Raw genomic sequence first — 22,079 nt, 5'->3', positions numbered from 1 at the left:
GAAATTTTCGAGCTGCTAAATTATCATCTTATTGATTTCTCCGTGTGTGACGCTAATGAACAAGGAGTTTTAGGAGATTGGAGTTGCATGCATGCAGATCTCTGTCAGTCATTTCCGCTTTAGCGTTCCTGACTGACATGTTTTTTTTTTTGTTTTTCTGCTTTTGAGGATCGTGTGACCTTTTTAAGTCAGACCAGCATAGCACAGCGCTGACATAACCACTTTGATTACTCGCATCCACACAGCAGGCAGTGGGTGTAAAGGTGATGATCGTGCTTCAAACCTTTTGAAATGACAAGGTAAAAGAGAAAAGAATTAAAGACGGACTTTGTGTACAATGTTCAACTTCAAAAACTCTAAACCTGTTTCTCTCATTGAAAATGTTGACGGACATACCTCGTCATGCCTGGCTTTGCTGAAGCTGGCAGCTCCAGGCTGAGAGCTTAATGTTCATTGTTGTGTTTCTTTATCAGCAGGCTGTCTCTCTGTTCAATAAGCCTGCCTCTCACTGGAGCATGGGTCTCTTACATCTCCATTTCATCCAACCCTTTCCTCGATTGTGACTCTTTTACCAGTTGGCTGGGTTTTCTCTTTATCATGTGTATAGGTGGAGACTTTTGTAAAACTCCAACTCAATAACTCGTGCAATGACATCATATTACACAATAGTAGAGTTATGCTGCTTGAGTCTTTTTTTTCTTCTTCTTCTTAGGCTGTCATCTTCCTGGTTACACTTTCAGCTGTTAAAGCTGTTTGAATGTAGGTTGGTTCCCTCTTGTTCGCATACAGTGATGACAGGTTCATCATTTTAATCAAGTGCTGTTGAGTGAGATTAAGCACACCTAAAGATTTAGAGCAAATACAGAGCTATACGAATCTTCACTGTCTGCCTGGGCATTACTGGAAATAATTAAAATGTGTTGTGTGAAGCAAATGCATTTCTTAATTTCCCGGGGAAGTCTGCAAAGACAATGACTTGACGCTAAAGCCCAGTTAGCCCAGTTGTGTCAGAATGGCGCTGATTCTTGTAATTGCAGAGACCCCCAGAAAAAGTCTCCCCTTTTCCCATCGAGAGAGGCTGAGGCCCTGTTGCTAAGCACTGTTTGCTTCACGGACATTTATTTGGACATTTCCGGAGGGCTTGGATCCCTTTCAACTGTGTGAGAGTTCCCCTCCGTTCACCACAGCTTCTCTGAGTTGTGTTGAGCAGCTCGGGCCCATTTATCAGCTCAAAATACCCGCCGTTAAGATTCACATGTAGCCCAGCTATCGTCGGATATTGTTGATTGTAGTAGTAACGTTCCAGTGAACACGTTGCCTGGCTGGTGTCTTGTTATGCCCGGTTGTGTAGGTGTCCAACCCGTTGCCCTCAGAGCCACACTAATCCCTCGATTACCCCCTGGGGTCCACCGTCGAGGACGGCCAGCTGAGTCATCCCTCTCCCCGCTGCCTGTGGCCCATGCTGGGTCGGGAGCACTGATCTGTCTGCCTGGCGCTGTGCCCACCGTAGGGGGTGCTTGGGAGGGGGTTACTGTGGCGAGGGCCCTGTAGCACATCCTGTGCTGCACCAAGTTTGTTTTTACAGGCAATTCCAGTTAGCGAGGTGTGAGCGTTGGCCTCTGTAACCAGTGAAGTAGAACAGCGCTGCTGCTGCTGCTGATGATTCCAGGGTGACAAATCTGAGTGTGGCCAGGTTGCTGCACAGAGCTGTGTCTAAAGCATCTGTGCACATGGAAGTGGTGGGAAGGGGGATTTTGATGGCCATCTGGTGACATTACCCCCCCCCCCCCCCCCCCCACCCCCACACACACACACACACACACACACACACACACACACACACACACACACACGGGCTACAGCATCACATGACCAATTCCAGAGAGGCTCTGGCTGTTACTCGTATGTTAATATCTTTGAGGGTTTCAATTTGAGCCACTCTGGACTCCATTTCTGACTATGTGGAATTATTGCCCAGCACTGAACATCGCAACGCAGCATCAGATTACATATATGTGTTGTGAATGTGTGGTGTGAACCTCCATCCATGTGACAGTTGTGATGCGTTTGTCAAGAGGTCTTTCTCTCACTCAGTTACACACACACACACACACACACACACACACACACACACACACACACACACACACACACACACACACACACACAAAATGCCCTCTGCTCACAAAGCATGCTTTGGTCATGCCACCATTGTTCCAGTTCAACAACTGGGTTAGCAGGCCTGGGGCCCCCCTGCAGCCCACTGGTTGACGCAAACCACATCATTTAAAGAATCTGGTTTTGCAGCCCAGCCAAACACAGAAATCAGAAAGGTGACAAAAGAGGAAGGAACGCAGCATAGTAAGTAGTAAAGAAGCACAAGGAAGTTGGTACCATTGATAGAGATAGTCAGCAGAGGGAGGAGAGACACCCTCGTCTCATCTTAACTCATGATCCGGACAGATGGCTGCAATTTATCCACAAAAAAAAAAGTTTTTATTGGCATAATGTATGATAATCCCAGTCATCGATTCAAAACGCCTTAATCTGGCGTCTACTGTGGACTGCGTAGCCCGTGCACTCTTGAGTTAATGGAGTTCCCCAGCAGCAGACATGTCAGGGATTAACCCTGTGCTGTCCTGTCTGACTGCATATCTGTTTGCATAACACAGTGGAGGGACCTATATACTGCTGTGGATTAAAATCGCCACCCCCTTGCATCTGATTCCTGGTGCCACCAGTTTTATCTAGACAAAAATGAGATGGAGAATTGCCACATATGAGGAGGATCAGCGAGTGGAGCGAGGATTTTAAATACTGTGGGACACTTGGCAGTGTGCCAGCAGGCTGCAGATGTGTACAGTTTTCTGGCATCATCTGTGGATTCATAGTCTGCACATCATAACAGGCCTTGTGCAAAAAAAAAAAAACACTCGTACAAACAGATTTGTTTATAATGGGCCCATAGAGCGTCTTTAGCTTCTGTGCTGCGAGTATTCCCCCGTGAAACGGAATAGTTTAACCTTGTACAGTTAAATTGAATCCCGCGCATTTGATTGGAGCGCTAACAAGTGTTCACACAACGCAGCAAGGTTACAAAGAATTTTCAATTTTGATGTAAAATTGGTTTTGTCCGAAGTTTCTCAGTGGTATGAACAAAGTTCACGAGTGATCCAGACCTGTCGCACGAGTCATGCGCAGATTGTACATGACATGATAATAATAACTAATAGAAATTGTAATATTGAATTTTAATCTCTACAGCATGTCAGCGTCCAAATACATCAAAGCCTAAAGTTAGTTCCTTTGACAGCACACTAAAATGATCTTAGATCCTTTTTGTCCGTTTAGAGCTTAGTGTTATCAAAGCACACAAAGACTAAAATACTATAAAGTATTAACTTTGACATAAAGGTGATGTAAGGGCTGCTGTGTGGTGAATTAACAGTCAACCACGTTTTCTTTTTCTAGACGTACTCTGGTCTCTTCTGTGTGGTCATAAATCCCTACAAAAACCTGCCCATCTACTCGGAGAACATCATTGAGATGTACAGGGGCAAGAAGAGGCACGAAATGCCCCCTCACATCTACGCCATCTCAGAGTCTGCGTACCGGTGCATGCTTCAAGGTAAGTCTGAGTGCCGCCGCCTCTCATCTACCACAGTCCACCTCACATACAGGAAAGACCACTTCAACTTAAATCCCATTGAATGTCATTGTATTTGTGTTAAATTATGGCATCTCTAAATAATGACACCCATCCAAGTCCCATCTTCTCAGATGTGACGTGTCAACGCTACCTGGTCACTCAGAAGAACAAGAACCTAATGTCTTCAAAGCATTACGTTTGTGTTTTAAGATTGTGATTTTTGCCGTGAGTTGAGGAATGCACAGAACAGGAGGCCAACATGTGTATATGTGTATGTAGAGAAGAGCTAAACATGTGACTTCTAAATGAATCTACACACATTATAAGCAAGCAGTTAAAGGATCTTGGATGACAAAACCATGAGAATATAGCCACAGTATTCAGATTTTTAATGCAATGCAGGCCTTCATACAGTCATCTTCAAGCACCCGTCTCTATTAATCAATACAATCAATACTATCTTTCCCAGTGCATGACGACACTGCTGTCATCCGTGGCATCCAGTCTGCCCCAGTTGTCGCGTTTATTCAATTTGAATTTGTTTAGGAACATACAATCTTGTAAGTGAAGGCAGTCCCCTTTTAGAATGATGCCTTCAAAGACCCTTGCCTGGTAGTTGGCGAGCTTCCAGGCTCTCTGAGCAGTGACTGACTGGGATCAGACCAGCGAGAACAGAGAGGGTGACCCCATTGTGCTCAACAATAGGTCCTTTGTGTGATTGCGAAGGCCGACCAGTGGGGGTGGTGACAGACTGGACAGTCCCGTCAGTCCCTTTTCGGCCTTGCTTTCCCCGTGTTGGTACACAGAAGGAAGTTTCGGTAGTGTCAACAAGTAGCTTGATGATAGCTTCACGCCCCCCCCCCCCCCCCCTTATCATTATGACTACTGTCAGGAAAAATGTCTTGCACTTATCGTTATGATATGATAACGATAAGTGCAAGACATTTTTCCTTTTTTCTTGTAGTTGTTCTTTCTAAGGTTTATTCTAAAGATGCTTGTTGTGATGTTGATTGAACGATATTCTCTCTTCACAGCTGATGATGTACAAGCACAGGAACGTAGTTTTAGCAGTAGCCCCGATGTAGCTGTTGTTGAACTCTGCCAGCTCGCCATTGAGCCCAGCTAGCTTCTTGTTGTCGCCTCCTCCTCCTCCTCCTTTCTTCACACCCTCTATTCTCCGCACGTTTCTACATGGTTGGACACAAATGCAGTGGGGCGGGGCTGGGAGACCCGTCTATTAGTAATGCGTTGAACATATTTGAGCGTTTTCCTTGAAGCAACAACCTCAAGCTGTTTAAAGGCTGCGTGTATTCACTGTATGTCTCCGAGTACACAAGCCTGATCGGTCATTTTGAATGCGCCGCTAACTCCAACCCATTTTCAGCCGTGGTCGTGTCAGAGTTAACAGTGTTAATTCAAAATGAGGTTTGTAGGTTGGAGATTAGTGGAGGCCAGCTGCTGTTCAGCTGTGGCCCTGAGCATTTCAGCAACCCGGTGGGTATAACAATATCCAGCTGCATAGACTAGCGCTGGTGTTTGTTTTTCTCCAAGTGGTCTCTTATGACTTTGGAAAAACCAGACACGGAGGCAGATATCATCACATTTCTTAGATATGGATGGAACTTTCAGGATATGTAATTTATATTGTTGTAATGATATATACACTGTTGTGTAGTACATTTTCTGGAAAATCAATCAACAGTTAATAGATAAAACACAAAGACAGGAATGTCTGTTTTTGGCTCATTCAGTAAACGAAATACCTGACAAATCAAGATGCTACATAAATCATACAGATATCCAGTATTTCCATAACATGGCCCAGTATAATGCTGAAAGAATCATCGCAAAACAGCCAACAATTTTTATACACTCAAATAACATGCAAGTCATTTGTGCCAAAACATAATAATAAATATAATTATTTTTTAAAAAGATAATAATCTACAGATTAATCAAAAATTTAAATAATCGTTACTTACAGTCTTAATCTAATACGACCAAAAAATATTTGAAAAACTTTCACACACAAAATTGTCACACATTATATGCCGCCATGTTGCCCAACGCCCTGTCCCTGTTGTCTCAGAATGCTTCATTACATTTCGGCGTTTATTATCAGACCTTTCACACACCATGTTTAGACTTTGCAGTGTCAGTTGCCATCTGAACAACAAAGAACACTTGAGACAAATAGTATGTTGCCTCTAATTTATGACCTTTGCAGGCGAACAGATTGGCAAATCATATTTAAGGCTGAAGGGTGTCTAAACCTCACAGGGGTCTGTTAATTAGCAGCATTGCTGTGAAGCCAGTCACTACTCAGATGGGAGGTTAAATGAGGTGTTACCGAACAAAGACAGGGTGTTCAAGCAGACTTCTAGAACTTACTGCACATCTGTCATTGATTAGCGGCCCAGATGCTTTACATAATTGCCCTCACTGCTCAGCCGAGGTGAACTCACTGACGTACAAGAAGCTAATTTTATCATATTTGTTGTAAGGAAATGCTTGCTTGACTGAAAACATGTGTTGAAGGTCCAGTCATGTCAGCAGCTGCGAAGGTTTCCAAGTGGACATGCATCAACACCAATGAAAAGTGTCCCAAGGTGTGGTTTTTGGAAAAGGGAGTCTTTGTTTCAGTTGACATGGCGTAAGACGTCAAAGACCTCTTCTAGATTCTCTCCCTGGTGTCTAATCAGGTGTTGAGTCAAGTCCACCTAGATCCATCGTAGCTTGTTGAGTTGTTCTCTCTCGTAGAGGTCCATTTTATCAACAATGAACAAAGCCCTTCTCATGTCAGCAGCATTACTGATATTGATAACAGATAAAGGGAATTGTTTGAAGAATGCATAGCATGTTCCAGGAAGTTTTCAGTTGTTCGTTTTCTCCCAAAGATTGCTCTTTTTTCCCCCAATAAAAACAACTGGAACAGATGTGGTTGTAGACAGTGAAACTGCTCAGTCAGTAACTGAAGGAGCACTCCAGTATCAGAAATAGTACTAGCACAGCTGGAGCTATAACTGCTATTAAAAAACAATCCTGTATCCCCTTAAAATGAAATCTAATAGGGCAGGTGACTACAAAAACTACCAGAGAGGAACTCTGAATATGAGTATATATCGTCTCCGTACAAGCTAATGCTTTCCTCCCTGACTTTTTTAAAAATGTACTTTCAGCTGATGCATTAACAAATTGTAACCGAAGCCACTAAATATATATTCCAATTATAAGGAAGATCATGTAATCATTTATTAATGACCACATGACCAAGGTCAGTTTGCTTTCTGCACAGCATTGTGGGGAAGCTCTATACATCAGTGACACACAAGATCTGTCCTGTAACACCTGTTGAACCTCAGAGAGATAAAACATGGCGGTACACGCATCTCTGCGCCGTGACCAAAGATACCAGCTCTTCTTTTTGTGAGGAAAAATCCGATGTAGGTGTGATATGTTGAGCGAGGCAGTGTCTTATGCCCAGTTAGCACCAGAGTACAACTGTTGAGCATAAAGCTTTTGTGACTGATGAAGGGAAATTCCTTTTTGTTGTGATTGCTGGAGCGGCTGTCTCCTCTTAACTTTTTTTTATTGTTCCTCCCCCCATCCATCTTAGAAAAGCTCACATGTGTATCTGCAGTACAAATACCTCCTCGTTGTTGTCGTCAATCAGTGTGAAATGATTTCTGGCAGATGTTTATAGACGTTTATATGAGTCTTGCTCTGAAAGTTCACCCGCTGTTTTCTTTACTCCAACTTCTGAAAGGGAGACAAATATTTTATGACGCAACATTACGAGCCAAAGTAGATTTATTTCTGCTTTGTCTCTCTTGTTACTCTTGTTTATATTGAATATATAACCTTCAGTATTTCTCAATTTCCCTTCACACTCAATGATTTTCCTTCTCAAGTCCAGTCGCCTTTGTTTTGCTGCCACACTACCTGTCACTGCAGATTTTATTTTGAACCAAATGTAGATATTAATCACAGATTGGTTCCTTAGCTTTAGTTTCCTTGAATCCTGTTGTCAATGCCTCTCAAAGTTAATCTCCCTATCGGATTTCTTTACAGACTTTCCTTCTCAGATAGGAAACTAAATACTTTGGATCTCCATTCCATTTATTTCCATCTGTAAATCCTTAAATGAAGCATCAGCCCCAGTTCTGCCCACACCAGAGGCCTTTTCCATTATAGCCCAAAAATAGATGCTTTAAAAGGATTGACAGATACCTCTGTGTCGAGGGTTAGTCCAATCCCTTTGAAAAAGTAGTTTATGGTTTGCTTATATTTGGACGGTGCAGTTAAGATGAGAGACGAGCATCGGTTCATGCCACTGCAAACATGACCATGGCCTTCTATTAACTGGCTGTAAAAGCCCCTTTAGCGCCCTGTCATAAGCTAATAACCAATCACAAGCCCCCTCTGTGTTAAGAGATAGCTTTTCTGTGCCAGGACTCTACCGAATTCTTCAAAATCAGCAATGCTTAAGATCTCTGTTATTGTTATAGTTAAGTTTCATGCCAACCCCCATAATCCCATAATTGCCACATGGGATACTTAACCCACTACTTTATTTTAGTTGGAAAATCAAATGAATGTGGTAGACCATGCACAGTCGTTACGCAGGTTTTCTTTCAATGATAGTGGTCATCACAGCCTTAAACCAGCGTTGAATCGTAGCTGGATTCATGGCTAGTCCTGCAGGATTGCATTCATTTTTAGATTATCACTCAGCTATCGCTATCTGTAGCAAAAAAAACAAAAACCTGATCAGGGAGTCTTTTAACAGCCCTGGGTGGTGAATTCCTTTTGAATTTCATTTTATAGTTAAGTGGACGTTAATTTACTCATATAAAGTCTACAACTGCCAGATCATTTTGGTAATGGCTTAATATACTGTCTGTAGCTAAGCAACATCATCATTAACAATATAACTCACAGACCGCTCAGAGACGAAGCTCTAGTTCCTCGTGTTAATGAGACGGCATCATAGTGCTCATCGATTTGTCGTCATTGCCATGAACATTCAGCTGATATGCTCCACTGTTTACATCTCTTGTGTTTTCTGGAGGTTTCCGTACCTCTGTGACACTTAAGTAACCGCTAGATCAGAGTGCAAGACTGGTTCCTGAGGTGAGTGTTTGCACTTCAGATACAGGCATTAGCCGTCAGTGGCAGACTCTGGCTCAGGCCCAGCGTGCCGCAGCCTCACAATGAGCTCACTGTCGCGAGCTGAGATCAGCTCCCCCCCCCCCCCCCCCCCCCCCCCCCCCCCCCCCCCCCCCCCTCCCCTCCCCTTACTGGGAGAAACACCACATGCAGAGCTGCTGTGTTTATGTCAAACCCGCAAGATATCCTCAATTTCAGATACTGCTATTAGATATCGGCCCAATACTACAGACTCAAATAGCTTGATCGGGTATCGTGACAATAGGCCGATTTGGTATTGGGTACCATTATTTTATAAAACAATAATTAAGTACATTTATATCCTAAGAAAGCAATCTTTAAGTTAAGCCTGATGTTGCTTTACACACAACAGAATGATCCCAATCCCAGGTGTCGGTATCCGGACTGAACAAGTTGGATTGGTGCATCCCTAATTGATTTCCCTAATTAGTTTTTTCTGTGTTGCCCTTAAAAAGGTCTGGATTCAATACTTAAAATGATATTCAAACTTCTCAGCTTTATATCCTGGGGGAATCTTAACTGACTAGCCAAGATAATGGAGTCATGTGGAGCTGGCAAGATCATTACCGATCATGCGAAACCCACAAAACAGTCCTCATGACCATTTAGTAATGTTACGGAAATAACGGTCCCTGTTTGGGTAGTTCTCATCTGCACGGACCCACAATCCTCTGCCAATCAGCGCTTGACAGTCTGGAGAGGTTGTTAGGGCTGCAGCAGTGCTGGCAGATTGGTGAATGGAAATGAGAGGTCTCACAGTGACCGGATCACATCTTTCCACTGGTGTCTGCAGCCAGCCTGATAAAAGAGACACTAGCGCTCTGCGTGGTGTTGTGTTGTGTCCGATTCCGATAGGGATGTGAATGTAAATAGAAAGAGGTGGTGGCTAATGATGGATTGTGTTACGAAGTAGCAGTCGACGTCACAGCTTGAGAGATCCTGAAGGGTCGGGGTAGCTTTAGCGTGTGTGTGTGTGTGTGTGTGTGTGTGTGTGTGTGTGTGTGTGTGTGTGTGTGTGAGGCCTCTTCCCCTTGTTACAGTGCTTAGCTGCAGGAAGTTCCTGGTCAAAGCCAGGAAACCCACGTTGTCCCTGGTGAGCCATTCAGCTGTGTCCTCAGGCAGATAACTTTCCATCATTTTACCCCAAAGGAGCACAGTCAGCACTTCAGTCCAGGAAACCTTCACCTCTGGCTGAACGGTCCAGCCTGAGACTCAACATGTACAAAATGAGTTGACGTTTTCACAGCATGTCTTAGAGCAGTGGTTCCTAATCTTTTTGGATTGTGAGCACATTGAAATGAAGCAATGTTTACTTGTGACCCCTCTTCACATGTCATGGCCTTAAGTGCCAATATGAGTGGTGAGCAGTTCAGTGATTGTTCTTTCTCAGATTGTGTTAATTAGCAGTTGTTTAGAGGCACGCTGAACACAATTAGGTCACACAATAACAGGACTGGACCAAGTGTGCGCTGATGCTCCTCGTTAAATAATCAGATCTTCCATCCACCTCTCCCTCTGGGGTTTAAATCATGTATCTCCTGTCAGCATGTTGCTGTAAAGGCATGGGAACCCATCCACACTAGCAGTGTTTCAGGAAACTATGATCTTTTTTCCATTAATCTTATTTGTATGCTGCTCTAATAGATCACTTAAGCAGGTTTTAATGGCCCATCATTGTGACATAGAGTGGGTTGCAGCCACTGATCCAGGAACAGAGAAATTATGTTTTATCACTGTGTTGCCAATTCCACCTGCTGTAACACTTCATATTCAAAATAAATTCATATGCGAGCTGTTGTTGCCTTGCAACCATTTGCTCAGGGAAAACTTGCACAGCCTTTTTTTCATGCTGTTGTTGAGATACTGAATTCATTTTGGAAAACTAAAATTACATTTTAAAAACTAAGGCTAGAACTGGCTTGTTCAGTCAGACTTATACCTAAATTCAGAAAGGATGCGTATTTCCCTGAGTTATTGATGGCTTACCAAGTCAATCTACTAATTCAGCAGCTCGCCAATCACCGGCAACTCTTTCAACTAGCAAACGTGTTGACTTTGCAATACAGCTAGCGTGTTAATGGGCTATGAGATCAGGCCTATTGATGAACAGGCACTTACTCATCAAATACAGGAGGCTGTCTTTGCTAGAATGAAATGAGGTGGCTGCCCAGTTAATCTTAAACTGTCAAACCAATCACTGGTGTTTTGTTTTGAGCCCATTGGGATGAACTGCTTTTTGCTCTTCAAACGGAGAAGTATAACGCACCTACAGTAAGTCGTTTTAGCAACATTAGGTAGAGTGAAGAGAGTCTGATGACTTTTATCTAATCTTTTGAGCTCTTGCTGCTCAACCAGCCATGTGACTTTAAGAGGGCCCCTGTCCCTGTGGGGGGGGGGGGGGGGGGGGGGGGGGGCATTGGCGGGAAGACAAAGTAGTTTTTTCTCATGACATCATCACCATTATATCCCGGGCCTCTAGATGACTCTGATTTGCCTCACTCCAAGCTCACAAGACACTCCAAACAGAAATACCCCGGAGGTTAAGGAGATGCATTGCATGTTATGTTTTATTGCCACATGACCACAGTGCAAATTGCCCTCAGCACAGCACACATTGACATAATGTGGAAAAAAAAAATTAAAAAAATGGATCACTCTTTGTCTCACCGTGGTTTGAATCAAACTTGTTCACATTTCATTTAATAAATCAGCTGACCTGTTTTAGAGATCCTGCATTATACAAGTCTACATTTCGTACATCCCGACTCGAACACGTAACAAAAGTAAAATGCAGGCGTCTTTAACCACATTTGGTGAATAGTTTAGCCGTGAGACACATTCTCTCCCGGATAGTCCGATGGGGACATTTAGGGACATATGGATCTTCTTGTCTGTGTAGACTGTAAATGGGCACTATTGTGTATAATGGGGCCGGATGAAGAGTCGATCCATATGGGCCCTGCCTTTTACACTCGGTTTGTTCACTAGTGGCCATAGAGATCTAATACCTTGATTCAGATTCAACGGCCGTACTACATTTACCAAGATGCAAAATGCCAAGAGGGATGGAGGACAGTGTATTAACTGAAGTGGAGTGGAAGAGCGTGTACTGTAAACTGTACGGTAAACATAATAGTGTAGGCGTGTCAAATTTGATCAGTCGCATTGTTCTGCAAGATGAGAATATGACTGCAGTTGTTTCTATCAACAGATAATACGTACATTCTGTCTAATGTGGTCACTACTGCTGCGAGAAAACATTTATGTGCCGATTAGGTTTGCATCAAAAAACACATGCATACACTGTCAAAAACAAAATGAATCCTTTTAAAGGGTTTAATATGAATTTACAGTCTAATTGTTGAGGGTAGACATGCAAGTTATCTTATTGAATCTTTCAAAGATGACCATCGCCAGCAGTCATACGAGATAAACCTGCCATGATACCGGCGCAAATATTGTTTTGTTGTTCAGATACAAATACGATATTCCACCAATCCGGCCAGCTTCAGTTTTTTTTCTCCATACAAGCTATTCTGTGATTATTAGCGGTAGACTGATTAATTGGCAAGGCCGTTTACTTAAAAGATATCAGTTTTTTGCAGATATATTTGTAGCTGTGTAAATTTCGACAGGTAAGTAACAAGAAATGTAGTAGAAACTAAATTAGAGTTCATTTAGAAAGTCATGCAGTAGACAGCGGTCTATTTACCAATATAAAGATGACATTACAGTTGCCTTATCTCTCCTGTGCAGTGACTTGACTTCACAGTGCCACTTCTCTGCATTTCTGACGTTGCATCCAGGAAATAGCTGTGGTTTAATGCTGTGAAGCCTGAGCCTACTGAAAAATAAGGCCTGACAAAAGTAATTTAAAAAAAACAAAAAAAACGAGAAAAACCTGACATTTACCACGGCTGTTGGTAAGCTCACATGCTCTACACACCAAGCTTGACTTTGACCTTTAAATCCACAATCTGCTGAGAAGACTTTACTTTTGACATATTGTTTTGGTGACGAGGTTGTCAATCAAACTTTGAGAATACACAGTGGATATCAAAGACTGCTTAGGTTTGACTTTCTCCTCCTCTCCCTTTCCCCCCCTCTTCTCGTCTCCCACAGATCGAGAGGACCAATCCATTCTTTGCACGTGAGTATACAGGCTCAGTCCACTACTGCATGAATTCTATTTTATATTTTCAATTTTATGTTAACATTTCTTGTGCTTTATTGAAACTCTTCATTTAACTTCTTGTTAATGAAGCAATTTTAAGGATGCCCCCGTGTCTTATATTGCTGAGATGAACTGAGCCGTCTGTCCCAAATTCATAGCATAAGGTTGATTCATTACTCTCATGCATGTCTCCTTTCTCCTTTATATCCTTGGAAATAACATGCAGTATATTTCCCTCCAGCATTTATTTTGTCTGAATTAAATGAAAGTGACAATAATGCGTTCACTGGTAATTAAACAAGTTCAGGAGCAGCGCAAGTGAACCAGCTGCTCCGGGGCCTTACCACTCATTTTATATCATGTATCTCAAGGACACTGACCAGATTGTCACTACTTGAGAGATACGTGTGAAATGTGGATCTGAGAAATGCCCGACATGTCTGCTACACTGTCCCCTGGCGTCTTTTCAGTGACAAGTGTCTACAGATGACAGGAATGTCCCCAAAGAAAATTCCAGAGGGGATATCAAGACATAAGCCATGCAAGGCCCTTTCACTCTTACAGGGTGAATAGTGAGGCGTTAATGTTGCATACCCCTTCTATGTACACACAGGGGTCAAAAGATATTGTATTGCACACCTAGCAAAGTACTTCACTGTGATACAGCACTACCACAAACAAAGCCGAACACATATTGTAGGGCAGTTACTTAAAATTGTATATCTGGTTTGACCAAAAAGAGCTAACGCATGAATCACATTGCTTCAAATCCAACCGAGGTAACCGATTGTTACATTTGTTTTTCTCTTCACAATTTTGAATGGTGGTTTGAATTTAAAAATGTAATGGATCAGCCCTAACATACTCCCACACACAGGAACTATAGTATTAGGTTCACTTGTTTTTATTATAGCATTTATTACATTGTTATTGTATTGTATTGAATTGTGTTGCTGTGTTAAACAAAAGACGGATATGGCACACACTTACACAGACATTAAAATATAGATTATGGAGATAATCAAGGACTTGGAACTGAAATACACAAACTGATTGCAAACATAAAACACTAAAATAACGATCCAGTCAGCAGCACTGCCTGATTGATTTCATGGCATGTCTTCTGAAATAGGGGAGGTGAGGAATCTAACACTGAGCAGTCCGAGGCCAACAACAGGGACACTGACATAATCCTTCCCTGACTATCCTCCTTTCACAGTAGCCAACAAGACAGACGGTTTCACAGCGCTCGTCGTTACTCTCAGCCACATCACACTCGCTCTATCTGAAAGAAAAACAATATTTTGTGCATACTTGGTGTATGCAAATTTGCACTTAGTGTAAAACCTCAAGTATGCTCTGGATCCAAACTACTCCCCCACACTTTCTGCATGGCTTGGAGATTTCTTCCCTGTTTTTTTTTTTTTTTTTTTTTTTTATACCATGGTCTCTGTTTGACAGAGCAGTGAAGAGCAGGCTGCACATCCACACGCCAGCAACCACAAGGAATAAACTTGACTGACGTACTGGAAAAAATATTGCAGAGAAAGACGCACATGATCAGATACGCACCAGAATTTAGTTTCAGTTGAAAGATTACATTTGTGCATTTCTTTGTCGTGGAAAAGTGGGTAGTGGTTGAGTTCTGTCCATAAGCACCTGCACATCTGTAAAGCTGAAGGAGGACATCGCATTTTAGCTTTATTGATCCAGTCTTTTAAGATCACAGAGTGGCTAAGATGTAGATGGGTTCATTTGAAACAGTTCATTGTTATGTTAAGTTATTCTGAGGATTTTTGTGTTTGTGTGCATTGTCTTCTTTTTGTTCCACAGAGGTGAGTCAGGAGCTGGCAAGACGGAAAACACAAAAAAGGTCATTCAGTACCTGGCACATGTTGCCTCCTCCCACAAAGGAAGAAAAGACCACAACGTTCCTGTGAGTATTCTCCTTTCTCGTCTCTCTAATTTAGTTTGCCATTGCCTGCCAGTCCATTCAAATCTGTTCAAGTATTGACGTAAATGTTGGATTTGTATGCAAAATGAATCACCCACCACTTTGCCCTATCATATCTTCGTATTGCCCTGCAACCCCAAGACCGGGTTATTTAGTTAATTGTAATAACGATCTTTAGAAGTAACTAATGAGCGGTTTGGCCAGGGTGGGGTTGTTGTGGTAAAAGAATAGATACCAATACCTGTAGTATGACTTTTGTGCGCTGTGTACACAATCTAACAATTGCATTTGTTTATCTGTAACAAACAGCCAGAATCACCCAAACCAGTGAAACAACAGGCAAGTTTTTATACTTTCTTATACACCGTGTGCATGCTACACAAACATTGTCTCCTCAAACACACCTGATCTTAGAATATCTGTTGGACATGAGTCTCCTAAGGTTTCATCAAATGGTGTGAATAAGAAGTGACAGTTGACACCTAGTGCGCTGTATTTACTTAAAATGCCTGAAAACAGCATATTTAGCTTTAATGTTTTCTCTCTCCGTCAGGCGCAAAATGCAGTTGTAAGTACATTTTAATACTTGCATGATTATTCAGACTTCCTTTATTGTGTTTTATGTGAATGACTTAGTTTGTCCACTCTTTACAGTTGCCTGCCATTATTGTCATTCACACTCGGTGAAACATAGTCAAATGCGTGTTGTTTGTATTTGTTGTGATAGCCATATGTTGAGCCTTGACTAAACATATTGTGCTGTATGAAACTTAACAAATTCTGCTGCTGAAAAAATACATAGAACGCTGATTGAACTTGTATTTTAGTAAGGCATGAATTGTATCTGTCGTAAGTTAAGATCAGTCCTGGTCATCAGGACCTAGATCCCTGCAGATAGTTCTTCAGCCACCTGTGACTGAATAACAGCATACATGAGATCCCAAACCATAACTACCTGTTAACCTAGAACACTGGCAGTAATCTGGGTCTTGAGGGCCAGGATTACAGACCGATGAGGTGCTATAATAACACCCGTGGCTAATTCCAGCTATAGACCACTGTGAGCTGTACCTAGATTTTGACGCTACGGTATCATTAACAATGTTCAGCTTTGACTTCAGGTTCATTTGTAATCATGACATAAATGCAATTTATTATTTTCCATAATAACAATTGAATCTCCCCGTTCCTACAGAGTGGACCCCTGTTTTATGTGAGTAGTATGTAGTTTCTCACCTATTTCACCTCAAAAATAAAAGGGGCGCTCTACCCTCTCTGTTGCCACCTCTTCTTTAACCTAAAAAATAACTCTTTAATGTTGCTTGACGTTGGGCAATAGATGTTTTTCATCCGCTTTAATCAACCTGCTGTGGTTCTATTTTATTCTTCCTGATCGCCAGACGGCGCTGCTTTTGCACTGGACATCTCCATCTTGCACACGTCGAGTCGTTGTACCAACAAAGTCCCCCGTGACCATGCGGGTACATGCCCCAGTATAAAACCCTAACATCATCACGCAACCCTGTCCCGCCTGTCTACTTGCAAGTGAGGAAACTTAACTAGTAAGAATGCCTCCAGTAAGAATGGCTAGACTTCCAGAGATAGGTGGTGATACTGGGCTGTCGCCTGCAAGTGTGGCTACCGTCCTTACAGCATTGAAGAGACGCAGGGTGGTCTCACATGGTCCACCTAAAAAAACAAGGTGGATACTTTGGCTCTCAAGGTTGGCAGTCTTTCATCGGAGTTTGCTCAATGTCCAGCACGATAACAGGGGGCCAGCTGCTGGTGGGGACTCTAACACTAGGCACTCTCCTTGTCAAGAGGATGACGTACTACCAACTGCAGCCTCTTGCAGTTTGTTCACAGATTAGGATCAAGACGGGGACAGAGACACAGCCTCCTGGGCCTCTGATGCTTTTTCTCAGGGGTCTAATGGTGGGCCATTACATGGATCACAATCTGTCCGTTTCTCGATGATGATAGCATTTGGGATGGCTTAAACATGGGGCTGGACAAAGCTCCTTTGCAGCAGCTCCTGCAGGTGTTTTTTTTTCCCTTGCAGATGCCACAGTCCTCCGCCTTTTCAGTCCCTCTTTCTAAGCCCTATGTTGAAGAACTCCAGAAGTGCGGGTCAGAACCTAAATTGTTCTCCCATCACACTAGTGATTGCAGAAACTCGGCTGCCATGCAGGAGACAGGTAGCTGTGGCAGTACACACGGGACATATCTGTTCCCTTTCTCCCCTTATCCTGGGTCTCTCTCGGAGTCTGCGGGAATCTGGTTTGGACTCCTCTGCTCAGATTCTTAGTGATGCATCCCTTCAGGCTTTTGATTTCATGTCTATGGAGCTTGGAAGGTTGATGTCATTGGTGACACTGGCACACCACCATGTCTGGCGAGCACAGTCCCCTCTGTCGAAGGAATGTTGTTACGATGATGTTCGGGTTTTACACTGGAGCCTACGTCATTGCACGGTCACAGGTAACTTTGTTGGTGTAAGGACTCGACTTGCGCATATGTGAGATGGAGATATCCAGTGCTGAAGCACCTTCGTCGGGTGGTCGTCCAGATTTCATTCTGCTTTAACTTTTGCATTGCATGACGTGTACTTCCTATCCTCACTGAATTAATAGGATCTGCTTCTTTCAGACATTTAACATTTACAATACTTACAGTGTGTATTTATTTGCCTGCATAATGAAGCAGGTTATTAACATTACATCCACCGTTTATTATCTTCCATTTTGTCTCACTTAAAAAAAACACCTGTTGGCATGTTTTACTAAGGTTTGTAGTTTGATTCCTGGTGGTCATTTGGGAAGAATTGTGAATGATGTACTTAAATCCCAAAACACAGCTCAATTATCTGTTGAGGGATTAACAATTTGAGGTAAATATGCAATGGCAATTTCTTTTTACCAATATTTTCTATAATTTATTCTAGAGGTTTCTATAATTGTAGTTGACACATAAAAAAAAAGCGACATAGGATTGTACCAGGCATTATCACAAACCTGTCCCGTTCAACATGAACAGAATCAAATAATGTAGTCGGTTGCTGATAGCTAGATTATAGCTTCACAATGACCCACTGGTTCATCTAAATCACTGATGCAGAACCTTTTCCGACCTTTCTTACATTATGATAGATTCTGTCGGCCCAGATGAGTTCTCCACATCGGCTTGTTCCTGCCCAGATTTAGATACTTGATACGTGCTCTCCTTTTTTTTTTGCGCTGGTGAAAATAGCGACTTGTACTATTTGTCTGGCCTTGTGACCTCCGGAGCAGATGTGGAGCAGTGACTACACAGCCACAACTGGCCTCCGCCTCATAAGATTTAGTGGAACAGTTTTGACTGATCCTCTTTGACTCGACTCAATCTGCCCTAAAGTACTGCTAAAGTACTGCTGCATGGCCGGCCAAACAGCCTGCACTTTGATGAGAGAGACACTCATAGCTATGACCTGTACATGTTTTCTATAAAGGCAGAAAAAGGACTTTACCTCTTTATTTTGTTTAGCTTGAAAGTGACTGGTGACTTGCAGTGAGTGATAATGGGTCTCTCTGTAGTTTTGAGGCATCTGAGGTTGCTTAAATTTGATCACAGCTACACAAAATTGGCCAGCTCAAGTGAAGGCGCTTGCTCTGTTGGCTGTCAGATGCCTGACATGCCCACTTTGCAAACAGGAATGTGGGTCAACTTCTAATGCTGCTAAATTGGACCCCCACTGGTGTTTGTAATCTGCTGTATGCACATAAAGACAAAGAGCAGACCACACAGATGGTTAGAGGCTGCCAATGAACAATTTCAGCTACCAAGTTGCACCACAGGCCTGCGTTTATACAAAAACAAAGGCTTTTGGTTTGAATCCTCTGCCCTCTGTGGGCTCTGCCACCGCTCTGACAGCTGGAAAAGGACCAGGTTTATCCAGTTCATCCTGCTTCGTTCCAGCTTCTAAAAAAACTCAATTAAAAGCAGCCCATCATGCTCTGCGGCTAAAGATCACATTGCATGTCTCACATCCTGAGTGCGATGCTGATTCCTCATTCCACAGAGTTCCCTTTTTTGTGGAAAATTGCCTTCTCAAACCTTCAGTGTGTGCGGCTATTTTTGACGTAATGGGAAAATATTCCACTCCACAAGAAGAGAAGTAACATTGCTGAAGACATTTTTTTTCTCTCAGCAATCTTGGATTCTCTGGTCATGACGAAGCCCACAATGTGGCTTAGATGGAAACGTAGTTTACCACCTGTCCAAACATACGGATAAGTTGATTATTTATTTATTCAGCCTGTTCAAGTGTGCAGTCTGATGGGGAAAAAATGGCCAACGTATTTTTGTTGTGTGTTGTGGACACATTTGTTCTGACATGATAGAAGGACGGGTTGGCGTTCCTGCAACAAAACCCCATATTCTCCCTAAAACTCCATGTTTACAGGATTATATTGTATGTGCACTGCCAGGAGTAAATGGTTTCAGCATTAGGATTTCTTAGATATGATCAGATTAATTGTTCAGCCTATAAAATGTCCGAAAACAAGTCTTTAATTGCTAGTTTTATCCTAAACCAAAAGATATTTAATTTGCAATGTGATAAAACAGACAAAATATTTCCATCACGTGAAGAACACGTTACCTTTTTCGATCAATTCAATTGGCGTGATTACATCCCTTCGGCCTGGTCTTGCTTTGGATGAAGATTTGTTTGATAGTAAAAAGCTCTTTGCGCCGCTCGGCTCCCTCGGTCTTTACATTCATCTTGGGATTGGATACATTTTAAACACTCGGTAAAACTATTTGCCTCCAAACGATGCAGTTTAGCTCATGTGAACAACCGCAGAACAACTCCAGATAAAGAATAAAAAAAGAACCCCTGCACCTTAAACCTTGTCCATCACCTTACAAAAAGAAACACTAAGTTGTTACAAAATGATTACTAGACACTTCAGTTTCTTTGGTATCGCTCTCTTGATACAGTAACGTTTTTTTTAGGTTTTGTTTGTTCAGTTTACCTACACTGAGATAATGTATGTGAGGTCTGTCTGTATAACAAGTCGTCCGGTTTCTGCTGTCTTTGTCTGCATGTTTATGTTCGTTTGTTTTTCAGTTTTCAGTGATATTCACAGTTCATTTCTCATAGTGTTTTCTTGCTTGGGATCATCATGGGGACAAAGGCCTGCTGTAACGTCCTTCTCTTTCTCAGGGTGAATTGGAACGTCAACTTTTACAAGCCAACCCCATCCTCGAATCTTTTGGGAATGCTAAGACAGTGAAAAATGACAACTCGTCACGTTTTGTAAGTACAGAAAAACTGATATTCATGTAGAAGAGCTGCATTTTTAATGTGCATCTCACAACATCTACTCTAGCCTTTGTGACAATAAGCAGAGGTAAAACTGATTGAAGGTAATTAGATTATCCTAATTTTCCTGTAAGCAATAACACAGGTCATGTAGCCGGACACAGGCGCCTGCTGGTCATGAATAATACCTTTAATGTGCTCTGGAGGCAGCTCCACTCAGCAGACCTCTTAATAGTAACGTAAACAATCTTTCTTGAGCATTACTGTAGTATCTGTCAAATTAAGGGGCATTATTATTTAATAACTGTGTTGCCTCATAAAAAGACCCTAGTAAAACCTTTTCTGCATTAACGCTGGCCAGCTTAGATGGAAAAAGTTTTCACTTGATCAGAAACAGAGTCATGTTCTGTGTGCAGAAAGTAGTAGAAGTAAAATCTACTGTTGCTTATTTTTAAATATTGTTTTGTACTGTATAAAATATGATGTATTTAATGTAATTTATTCTGTAGATGATATGTATCCGTGTTAATGTTTTATGCAGGATTCATGCTGACTCTTAGTATATCAAAGTTATCAGCTCCTCAGCTTGTGATACAACAGAGTCATAATGCTGCCGATTGATTTCTGCATATCTCGTCTTGTGCACTCCCTGAGCATTTATCTTCTGTTCATCTCGCAGGGAAAATTCATCCGGATCAACTTTGATGTCACCGGATACATTGTTGGAGCCAATATTGAAACCTGTATCCTGTTTAGAAACGATTGACTAGAACTGACTAAGATTCTGAATGTTATCAGTCACTGTTGACCTGATACAGGTGGGTTTTTGTTTTGGAGACGCGCATAAAAATAAATCCAATAAGGCATTTTCATCATGGAATGCTATCCACATTTACAGGCAACATTGAAAGAGAAAATTAGTTTTGAAATCGTGTGAATTCTCAACCAACTTGACCTGTACAAGAGGTGAAGGAAGAGTCTCACGTATACACTGACTGACGTTTTAAGTTTTGATTCTACATTAAAATGAACCCACCAAAAGCATTTTGTTCTTTGACCATTATGTGTCAGACTTACTGGAGAAATCCAGAGCTATTCGTCAAGCCAAAGATGAGCGCACCTTCCACATTTTCTACCAGCTGCTGGCTGGAGCGGGAGAGCACCTCAAATGTAAGTAAACTGAGCTTTTATACCATCAAGATACCTCAAATTCTCTTTGTCTGGCATTACTCTAGAGTCTAGGCCATTCTGATTTTGGCAGGTTAACTATTTAAAAGATAATTTATGTTTGACAGCAGCAGTATCATTTATAAAATTATTATTCATACCAAGAGCTGCCAACCATTCCAGTAAAACCCAGAAAAAAATCCATCTTAACCATTCTTATAACGCTTTAACCACATTTCTCTCCTCAGCCGACCTGCTTTTGGAAGGATTCGACCACTACCGTTTCCTGTCTAACGGCAACATCCCAATCCCGGGTCAGCAGGACAAAGACAACTTCCAGGAGACCATGGAGGCCATGCACATCATGAGCTTCGGCCATGAGGAGATTCTGGGTATGTTTACCATAACATGAACATAACAATTTCTCTAGGAGGCTGCTTTCACTCGGTCAGTTTTAGATTACTTTAGAAGAACGTTACTTCTTGAGGTCCCTCTTTAGAGCAACTTAAGCTTTTGTAATGTGAAGTATCTCGGAGAGAACAGAATGGGCAGTGTGTCATTTTATAAAGGATTTGATCAAAATTAGGCATGATTTAAGGCAACACAACATATGGAGCTGTGGAGGACTGTTGGCCTCCAC

General features: G+C 42.1%; 1 protein-coding gene across 3 annotated transcripts in view; it reads left to right on the top strand.

Moving 5' to 3' along the window:
* Positions 1-22,079, top strand: part of LOC137885331 (myosin-10-like) — a 51,650-nt gene that overhangs the window by 5,502 nt on the left and 24,069 nt on the right. For all 3 annotated transcript variants that reach the window (XM_068727552.1, XM_068727550.1, XM_068727551.1), the window contains exons 3-12: positions 3,472-3,628; positions 12,962-12,989; positions 14,847-14,949; positions 15,277-15,306; positions 15,521-15,535; positions 16,163-16,180; positions 20,174-20,266; positions 20,952-21,015; positions 21,344-21,442; positions 21,688-21,831. In XM_068727552.1, the coding sequence (XP_068583653.1) occupies positions 3,472-3,628; positions 12,962-12,989; positions 14,847-14,949; positions 15,277-15,306; positions 15,521-15,535; positions 16,163-16,180; positions 20,174-20,266; positions 20,952-21,015; positions 21,344-21,442; positions 21,688-21,831 (751 nt within the window). The remainder of the gene's footprint in view (positions 1-3,471; positions 3,629-12,961; positions 12,990-14,846; positions 14,950-15,276; positions 15,307-15,520; positions 15,536-16,162; positions 16,181-20,173; positions 20,267-20,951; positions 21,016-21,343; positions 21,443-21,687; positions 21,832-22,079) is intronic.

Source organism: Cebidichthys violaceus, unplaced genomic scaffold (assembly GCF_023349555.1).
Source record: "Cebidichthys violaceus isolate CVI_PGR_0920_01 unplaced genomic scaffold, fCebVio1.0.p SCAF_4, whole genome shotgun sequence".
NCBI lineage: Eukaryota > Metazoa > Chordata > Actinopteri > Perciformes > Stichaeidae > Cebidichthys > Cebidichthys violaceus.
Note: the sequence above shows the minus strand (reverse complement) of the source record. Positions and strands in the feature narration are given on the sequence as shown.